Raw genomic sequence first — 10488 nt, 5'->3', positions numbered from 1 at the left:
CGTGTCGAAGGGTTCAAGCTGCTATTTAGGTGCTCCCGTCCATAAGTGACAGCAAAACTCCATGTGGGGCCGGATTTGCGATTTGTAGAGCATTAATCGCTGGTCTGGCGTGAAGTAATGCTTTGCTCTATTAAGCACACCGAGTTTTTTGGATGCCAGCTTTACCTTATCTTCGTGGAGACCACGGAATTGTACATCACTAGAGATTTTGACACCAAGGATCCCAATACTTTTAGAGATGTTTTTTGATTCATTGTCACTAGCGGGTTTTTTTTATGGGTGAAAATGGTATGGTAACCCCACCTGCGCTAACGGGATACTCTGACGGAGCACTAGTGAAGGATGATAGATGAGAATGAAAACAGGCCAGTTAGCCCATCATGATGAATTCATCAGGAATTAACCATGATAGTTTCCAAGGAGAACCGCGAGGAGGTCGACCTGGTTGGGTATATTGCTAGCAATGGGATTCTCAGTCTCCATTACTAACAATCCCTTTCCCCCTCACTAACGGGTTGGGAATAAATAACTCCATTCCTTCTCAACTCCACACCTAGATAATGTAAATGGCGGAGCATTTACACTATCTAGGTGTAAAGATATGTTAAAGTTTAATAAATAAATAAATAAATATAAAACAGTGTGTATAATAATAATATCTGTATGTACATACCTACATAAATGTTATGTAAGGAAATAAGACAGATATACAAATAATAATTAAAAATAGTTTACTTTATATTGAAAAAAAATTACCTCATTTCGGGAATTTTAATTCAATTGTGGGGATTTTGTTAGGTACTTGGAGTACTAAAAACAGGCGCGAACTCTTTTAAAAGAAATGTGAATATTTAAAATACCGATGATAAGTAATTTCTTTGTTAATTCTATTTTTTGTCTTATAACTTTTACACCTTTTTAATGCACAAAGACACATTTTATTATATTTTATTTTATTTGGTGCTTTTTTCCCTTATTAAATAATTAAATAAGTATATGCCAAAATACTTTGCGTAATTATATAGAACACAAATGTCCTTAGGTAAATTGATATAGATTAGATCCTTCATCTATGATTACTACTATACTTTTGTAGTTAGATAAAATACCTAGATACTTTTCAAGGTCTTGTTAAAACATGGATATACAAATTTTTACTGAAGATCAGGCTGTATGGCATAGTTCCTTTGCCTTACTTATTTGTAATACATTAATACTGCTACTACTTTGACAACTGACAGTTAACAAATAGACATAGATCTTTTCCATTTAACATTTTGTGTTCTATGTAGTAAAGACTGTTATCATTGTATTCTGTTGTTTGAAATCGCGTTTTAATAGTTTTTGTACTCATAGTGCGATATTAATAATGTTTACATCACTGGGCCTGGCGTAAGAGAAGCATGTATGACAGTACATGCGGAGCCGCCGCCAGCGGGCAGTGCGGTAAGGCGCAGCCCGACGGGGACGGGCCACCGCCGCGCGAGCCTCCACCAGCGCCCCTCGAGCGAGATTACAGCGGGTTCGATATCGTCAAGGCGACACAGTACGGCGCGTTCCTACGCGTCAAGGAGCTAGTCGAGGCAGGATGGGATGTGAATCAGCCGGATCGCGAGACCGTCACGCTGCTCCACTGGGCCGCGATCAACAACAGGCGCGAGATCATCCAGTACCTACTGGCAAAAGGCGCGGCCGTGGACGCGATCGGCGGCGAGCTGCAGTCGACGCCGCTACACTGGGCGACACGCCAGGGCCACCTCGAGGCCACGGTGCTGCTGGTGCGCGCCGGCGCCGACCCCACGCTGCGCGACGCCGAGGGCTGCGCGTGCTTGCACCTGGCGGCGCAGTTCGGCCACACGGCCGTCGTGGCGTACCTGGTGGCGCGCGGCGTGGCGCCGGACGCGGCCGACGCGGCGGGCATGACGCCGCTCATGTGGGCGAGCTGGAAGGTGGCGGCCGTCGACCCCGCGCGCCTGCTGCTCACGCTCGGCGCCTCCACGCGCCCCACCGACCGCTCGCACGGCAATACTGCGCTGCACTGGGCCATCCTCGCCAGAAACACCACTGCTATTTCTACACTCATTCTCTACGGTGATGCCAGCCTGGATGTGCCAAACCTCAGAGGAGTCACTCCGCTGGCTATGCTCCAGAGCAGTGCAGACTCCCTCTGGGTCGGCTCCAAAGTGTCTGACAAAATTAAAGAGCACACTCTTGCTACAAACAAGAGGAATATATTTAGAAGATTAACATATGACAAGGTATTATATGTATATTCTTTTTTTCCAAATAATATAAAGGTGGTATTGTAACTGCCAGAATTGATGTTTTTTTTATACAACTTAGAATGGCAAACAAGCTGATGGCCCACCTGATGGAAAGTGGTAACCGTCGCCTATAGACATGAGCAGTACCACGGACATAACAGAGTATACTGTTATGCTATGATACCCCCCATGCATTGTTGATGATGTCAAATTGATGTTAGTCAAATGAGAGGATATGTAGTATGTGTATGTATGTATTTTTTTAATCATTTATGTTATCTCGTTTTTATGTATATGTGGTAATTTGTGTGCTGTAAGTAATGCAAATAAATTATCTATCTATATGTTGGTGTACCCTAATATTTTGTTTATCAAATTTTTTAATTTTCTCAGCTCAAACTGCTTTTCCAATTGGATTATAGAATTACAGAAAGTAACTAATCAAAATGCTTAAAATGGAAAGTGGTAACTATTGCCCATAGACTATTCTATACAACTAGGATTTTTGTTAGGAGTTGCTTTTTTTTTTTATTGAATGTATATATAGTGTAGTGACGAGTGTGATGATTTGTATAAATATGTTTACATTCACACAATAACAGTACATACATGTTAGGAACAAAATGTAAAATTGAAGGTGCAAGCATGTTGACCAATGTTTTGTTGTTGCAGAAGTTCAGGTGGTGGTGTGTGGTGGTGATGCCGTTCCTGGCCTTCTACTTGACCGGGCTAGTCCTGGAGATGGAGGCACTTTACATATTGAAGCTATTCATTCTTATATGTTTTTTTGCACTTCTTCACTTTGTTTCAAATTTGCTATTTGATGATGAACTTAAGAACATATTTCCACTCAGTGTATACTTAGCCACCAAGGTGAGTGCCTAGAGCCACACTATTTGTACCTATCTATATATATTGATTATTACCATTACAGTACTATTATAATTAAATTACAATGTAAGTTTACAATCCAAGTCTTGGCTAATGGTCAATATTACACATCCATTGTTATTTACTTAAATTTTGCACATCAAATGTTAGATAGCTACATGCCAATTGTAATGCCCACTCGACATGGCTGCTATTTTCTGAGCATATTAATACAAACTGCCCTTTGGCAGCTGACTGCCCTCACTCAGAATAATTTAACTTATTATCAGTGTATTTAATTTTTGATAAAGTTTTATTCTACTTACAATCTAATTAATAAAGTGGAATGAATTTAATATCCATTATCATTTAATACATACACAGGTATAGTGGGTGAGGGATTTCTAGACTTGTGTACAAGTGACGAGGCATCCTTGCATCACTTCATATTAATCATTTGCTGCATATCTTAATTCTGTAACAGGTGCAGCGAAGTATATGATGAATAAATAATAAGTAATATAATAAATTATACTTCCACGAGACAGGCTTTGCCTAGTGTGGGGTCATAGCTATATTGTACCATAGGCTATTTTTGTTCAAGGAAATAATATTCTTAAATATTAAGTATAATAAATTTAAAATTAATAAATATTTATTAAATGGTGAATTAGAATGAAATAATAGCCCCATAACTGGCAGTATTCCCTATCAGGCCAGGTCCATATGTTTTCTGGAAACTATTGTGCTTAATTATTGTTGAATTTGTCACGATGCGCTGACTGACCTGATTTCCTTGTGTCATCTTTTTATTCTATTTAATATTGGATAATAAGTCCTGCGCCCACAAGATACTTGTATGCATCACGCACGCGTGTGATACAGCCGCGAGGTGAGGGCGAGGTGTACAGTGTGGTGTAATGCAATGTAACATGCACACAGATATGGTTCTACATAACGTGGGCGGTGTTCGTGTGGAGCGCGGTGAGCGGCGCGGCCACGCTGGGCTTCCTGCTGAGCTCGGCCGCGCTCTGGTACACCTTCCTGCGCTCGTGGCGCAGCGACCCCGGCGTCATCACCGCCTCCAAGGCCGACAAGTTCCGAGTCAGTACTCCCCTCGCCTCCCCGCGTCCTAGTGCACTAGTCTAGTCTAGTGCGGTGACAGACGCGACGTCCAAGCACAGCGTGTGTGATCCAGTAGGACTACCATTTTAAAGGATCGCGCTAGTTTCTCTGTGGCTCCAAATATGGGGTTTATTGATAGTATAATATTATTACTATATTATAGTAGTGAATGTGAAGTAGAAGTTATTAGGGGTGAGATATGGCAGTAAAATTATGGGATACTGAGACACTGAGGTGTTAACCTCAGTTCCTAGGAATGGGGCCACATGAAGGGTGTCATGGTATACTTTGTTGCGTCCATGATGCTGTTCATGTCTAGCAATGGCTACCGTCTTCCATCAGGGGATCCATCGGACCCCTTATCATTCTGAATGGCTTATAATAAAATTTGCGCGCTCATCAAACCCGCCAATTACTCTGAGCACATGCCCGACCAGCGCCCAGCGGCCGGGTGAGGAATATCTGAAGTAATATAATTATAAGAATGGAGTCCGCAAGCGGAGTGGCAGTAAGGCGCGCGCTGTCCGCAGACGATAATCGAGCTGTCGGAGTCGTCGCGCGGCGGGTTCGAGCCGGCGCGGTTCTGCTCGGCGTGCCTGGTGCGGCGGCCGCTGCGCTCCAAGCACTGCTCCGTCTGCAACCGCTGCGTCGCCAAGTTCGACCACCACTGCCCCTGGGTCGGCAACTGCATCGGTCAGTGCCGTCTCCTCTCGCTATTTAATGCCGGCGATGCCGGTTACGTGGCGCTCCATCCCTGTTAAATCTCCCTAACTAGTTTACAGTACAAATTGATTGTAAATTTCAATTCTGTTGGTTGTATAAAGCTAAATAACTTTAGTATCCCGTTCTTCGTCTAGCGTTAACTACGAATAATTAAATAATGACAGCATGAGAATTTCGTTTTTTACCCTTTAATTCCTTTACTACAATTAAAGGTTTCCTACCGTTTGCAGTTCAACTGGTAGAGAAGTAGCGGTGGGACTCAGTGACGATGATGTGGCCACACTATAGGTGTTGCTCACTTGCATCGTGTCTCTGTTGACCCCGGTGAAAAAAAATTTGATCAAGACTATGCTATAATGTGAACATGCCATGCTCTCTAGCGTAGCATTCAAACTCCCGTCCCGCGTATATGAGCAGAGAGATAACATGAGCTATGTGGCCGTATACAGGTGCCAACAACCACCAGTACTTCCTGGGGTTCCTGGCGAGCTTGGTGATAATGTGCTGCTGGATGCTGTGGGGCTGCACGCACTGGCTGCTGGCGGAGTGCGAGGGCGACGGCGGCGGCGGCGTGCTCGGCAGCGCGCTGCTGTGGCCGCAGTGCAACGCCTGGCTCGTGTGGGTCATGCTCAACGCCGCCTTCCACCTGTTCTGGGTGAGCGTGCTGCTGTGCTGCCAGCTGTACCTGGTCGTGTGCCTGGGCATGACGACCAACGAGCAGCTGAACCGCGGCCGCTACCGGCACTTCCAGGCGCGCGGCGGCCGGTCGCCGTTCTCGCGCGGGCCGCTCAACAACTGCGCGGACTTCTTCCAGTGCCGCCTGTGCGGGCTGCTGGCGCCGCGGCCGCGCGACTGGGCCGACCCCGACGCGGACGCCGCCGCCGCCGACGACGCCGACGCCGACGCCGACGCCGACACGCAGCCCATGCTGCGCGACCACCACTACGTGTGAGTGGCGGCCGCCGCCCCGCCCCCGTACCCGAGCGCCCTCTAGGCCGCCCGAGCCCCTATAGTGCCATCGAAGCGGCAGCGGACCGCTCTCGGGGATCGCGAAGCTACTTTTTTTTTTGTAGCCGTGTCTCGCGGTTATGGTATTATTTAACTACGTTTTGAAAAGGTCATTTTTGACATTCGAGACATTCTTCGTCCGGCGACGAGCAGTTGATTTCTCGATTTCGATCACCCGGTAGAGTCACCGCTCCATTCGAGAATTCGTAGTGGGCCGTTTACACTTTGTAAAGTGACAAGCGCAGGTGATAAATAGGCTAAAATGTATGTAAAAACGGTCAGTGTATGCGAGAGCGCTGTGAGCTGTATGTGTGTGGCTTCCAATAGAATGAGGTTCTCAGTTCGAATGTGTTCCGAGATTACGTCGCCAGTACTTCAAAGTCACCAATCGACTCTTCAACTCTTTGTAATCTATAGTGTTTGTTCTCTCCTTGACCTCTTTTAAATGTTGTGATAATTGAAACTACCTTGAAAAGTACTCGTTGCTATAAAAAAATATTTTATGTGAACACGCAGTATTTGCAATGTGGCGTATCTATATACGAAACATAGATCGTACATTACCTATGTGTGTGTTTACGATTGACGTCACATTTTTGCACAGAATGATGGTTTCCATATTTGTTTCTATTGTAAAATTAGCATGTAAATGAGGTAACTAGTCACTGCGCACTTATCACTTAATAGAGTGTAAACAGTCATTCATTAATGATTTTATATTGGAAATTTGAAATAGTAGCAGGTGCGTGATGGACTGGGGGCAAATAAACAGGGGGCGGGGCCACGCCGCGACCGTAATGTCCCGGGCCGTCATATGCTGTGCTCCGACTTTTATTTCAATGTAGCATGATGACGTCTAGTGCTGTCAATTTTGCATATAAAAAATGTCGGATCTGTCATTTACTACTTGGAAATAAAAGTGGAACTGCAGCTGTAGATATATTTGTCCGCGCTCCCGACCGGCGATAACTTCAATCGCCGATCGAACGGTCCGGTTCGTGCTTTACTTTAGTAACGAGCAGCACGCGCTTCTATATGGTATTTGTCAGGATCCATTTGTGAGTTGGAATATTATTATCCAATTCACATTTACTGTGTATATAATGTGCCCCTTACCACTTCCTGAACTTTGTCCATCAAATTTATATTATTATTGTTTTTTTACTATCAAATTATACCAAAATGTTACAAAATCTGCAATGCTCTAGATTTATAGGACCTGTTTTTAAATATTTATCACTAAGTAAGATATATATATGTATACACACACAGTATATCTATCGATTTTTTAATATAGTTTAATGAACAATATTTTAAGATAACCAATGTAAAAAAGTAATGCTGTTTCAGAAATCGCATTAAGTGTATTTTATTACTTGATAATGCGTGTGTGTGTGTGCGTGTGTGTGTATAACTGTGTACTGTGTAGTGAGACTGCGTCCGGTCTGGATACGTATCGTCTGCAACGAAAGATCACGCAACTCTTAGATTATTGGTGGTCGAATTTTGTTGTGTACTGTACATCTGTGCAATTGTATTGTTAAATTGTAATTATAGTTAGAGAGCGACCGTTGGCCGACCGGCGCCGGCCGCGCGGACACGCGGACACGCGGACACGCGGCCGCCTGTCGTATTAAGAGTTGCCTTAAATCGTATATAGGGTGTTTACTAGTGGCCGCCTCTGTGTTGTGTAATAGTTGTGAATGTAACTCGATACCGTTCTAATTTGACGTGATCCAGGGCAGCCGTTTTCCTGCTTCCTTCAGTTCCTTGTTCGTTGTGATCGCGATACTAATCCACACTACGCCGCTAAGTGTAAAACGATGCTTCCTTTTTCCTAATACTGTAGCCACCTACATCGTACATTCAATGTCTAATTATATTTATGTAACGGTGGAGTTCGCCCGTCCTCTGATACTACCTACTGCGTATTAGAGGACGCAGGACGCAGGACGCAGGACGCAGGACGCACGAACATCCGCTCGTTTGGTGTAACTCCACCTTAACACGCTTAGTAATGTAACTGTACCGCGCGAGTGGCTCAGTTCGGCTGGCTCGAGTTGATTCGAGAGGATGATATTATTTTCTTCATTCACTCGCAGTGTTTTGAGCTCGAGCTTTTGTAAATATGCTAAGAGAGATTTTCTATTTTTCATGTAACTAGTAGTGTACTGAATAACTCTATCGGGCTTCTGTGGCTAGTTTATGTTATGGCGAGTTGTGGTGGGGCCGTCGCGGCGGCGGCTTCGCTGTATATTTTAAAAGACGTTGCGCCCGCATATACTTTACGTTTCCATTTGTATTTATTAGCTCTAAATTACCTACAATGCGGACTAAGTTCACAATCGGAGTTTCTAAATATACAATAGCAGTATTGCGGAGGGTGTTTACGGAAGAGTTTGGTGATAATGGCAGTTTGTTGTCATTGAATAGCTTTTGTAACATGAAGGCAACTAGTTTAGTCTCGTCGATGTACTTGTTTAGTTTTCACATCAAATATCGCATTAATGGCGATTGTTGTCTCCTGACACACATACACGCTGTCGGCTTTCCAGAAATTGGAATGTGTGAAAAGCACGTACGTCACATTTCACATAATCACAAACGACACAGTGTCAGCACTGTGATTGGCATCTCCGTTGCAACGAGAGAACCTCACTTGATGCTACTTGCGTAGAATAGTGTATTTGTTTCTTGTAGAACGACGGGTTTATTGCTTACATTACATTAGTTATAGTATTTATTAGGAAAATTCAACTTGCGGGGAACCGTGCCACTCACTACGCACGAACTTGTCAGTGGACAGAGAGGACGGAAGGGACCTCGGCAGTATTCAGCGGGTCGAGATGTCCCGCGCCGTACTGAAGCAGTGCTGTCTTACAATGTATGATTGTACACGCGGTTCATTTCGACCGGCGCAGGAGCAAGATTTAGTCATAATAATAAATAGTACCTGAGCGCGCACGAGCGAGGGAGCGAGCGGCGGCCGCGCGGCGGTCGTGCGGCGGTCGCGCGGCGGTCGCGCGGCGGTCGCGCGGCGGTCGCGCGGCGGTCGTGCGGCGGTCGCGCGGCGGTCGCGCGGCGGTCGCGCGTCGCCGGGCGTGCCGGCACATTGCTTGCATTCGCTAAACGACGAAACTCCTTCGCTGTAGCCGCATCCTATTTATTTTAGTTTTAGTTACGTGTTTTTGACTGGATGTCACAATATTTCACTAGGTTTTGTTGACTGCATTAAAGAGATTGCTGTTCCATGTTTATGGTATACGATTTTTGTTTTAGTTTTTACTTTATAATAGCGTGCGCGTGTCGGCGCCGAGGTCGATGCCGCTGCCGCTGAGCGCGAGCGACGCGCGCCCGTGCTGTGTGCACATGTCGCATTCGGTTAGTGATGTCATGTTGTGATTGATCCACTCGGTTCGGCAGTTTTATAGGACTTGACAACATCGCTTATAGAATGTAATTTTGTGTAAAAGCCCTACCTGTAGCCGAACCAGGCGGCAAACGAATGTATCGGTACGTTACGTTTTCACTTCGTTGTGTTTTCGAACTAAACACCAATGGCCGCGTCCCGTCGGCCCAGGCATCCAGCAGCGGCGGCGGTAGCGACCGCGAACGTGTCATGTCTCTAGATTAGTTCGCGTCTCTCGGGCGACGGGCCTCGTGTGTGTCTGTATGTTCCAACTATGTGATTGTATGTATATATATGCATTAAAATATTTCCTGTGCACTAATCGCTTTTTATTGGAGTACATATACAGTATTATAACAACTAGTATATTATGTCGCTTGAAGCTATCAGTCGAGAACACACCGATCACGAAACACTATCAAAAGCTTTAAGCTTTTTTTTTTTTTTTTTTTTTTTTTTTTTTTTTTTTTTTTTTTTTTTTTTTTTTTTTATTAACTATGTCACGAAGAGATGTAAATATGTAGTGAATAGGTAGAATCTATAAAATCTTAAAAGAAGATTTTTTTTTTTTTTTTTTTCTTTTTTTTTTTTTTTTTTTTTTTTTTTTATTTTTTTTTATTGCATGCATTGTGTTGATAGATGGAATCTGGACTCCGATTTGCGTTTAGTTTATTTTAAAGTGTAATGGTGTGCAATGTGCAGTTGTGTGTGTTGTGACGTAGAGCGAAGCGCCGAAGCCGCTGCTGGTAGGCTGGTGGTGCCAACTCGCTGTCAAGTAGCCGGGAGCGGCACGGCAAGAGGAAGTGTCCTTACTGAGGCCGAGTTACAAATAAGTGGACCGTTATGTACTGACAATATATTCATGTTTACAACATCATATAAGAACTGTTTTTTTTTTGTATCTTTTCCGGGGCGGCATAGTTGCGTGTATGCATGCGGATGCGGGTTCGCCCTCTTCATCCTCGGTTTGGCATGCCCAGCCGTCTCCAATTGATGCCCTCGACACCTCGCTCGCCGGGGTCTACAGTGCATTCCGCGGCCCTCTCAGCGAGTTGGGTCTAGACTTTGGGATAGTATTTTGCAGTGTTT

The 10488-nt window shown here is 44.6% G+C and overlaps 1 protein-coding gene across 1 annotated transcript; it reads left to right on the top strand.

The window, feature by feature from the left end:
- Window positions 1-1234: 1234 nt before the first annotated feature.
- Window positions 1235-6063, top strand: LOC113523356 (palmitoyltransferase Hip14). Its single transcript, XM_026909295.3, has 5 exons — window positions 1235-2258; window positions 2937-3137; window positions 4077-4238; window positions 4790-4952; window positions 5432-6063. The coding sequence occupies exons 1-5, from the start codon at window positions 1404-1406 to the stop codon at window positions 5932-5934; spliced, it is 1884 nt and encodes a 627-aa protein (XP_026765096.2). The 5' UTR covers window positions 1235-1403; the 3' UTR covers window positions 5935-6063.
- Window positions 6064-10488: the final 4425 nt, after the last annotated feature.

The sequence above is a fragment of the Galleria mellonella genome, unplaced genomic scaffold (genome assembly GCF_026898425.1).
Source record: "Galleria mellonella isolate WM207_F2 unplaced genomic scaffold, CSIRO_AGI_GalMel_v1 utg714, whole genome shotgun sequence".
In the NCBI taxonomy this organism is placed as follows: Eukaryota; Metazoa; Arthropoda; class Insecta; order Lepidoptera; family Pyralidae; genus Galleria; species Galleria mellonella.
This window is presented reverse-complemented; position numbering and strand designations above follow the sequence as displayed.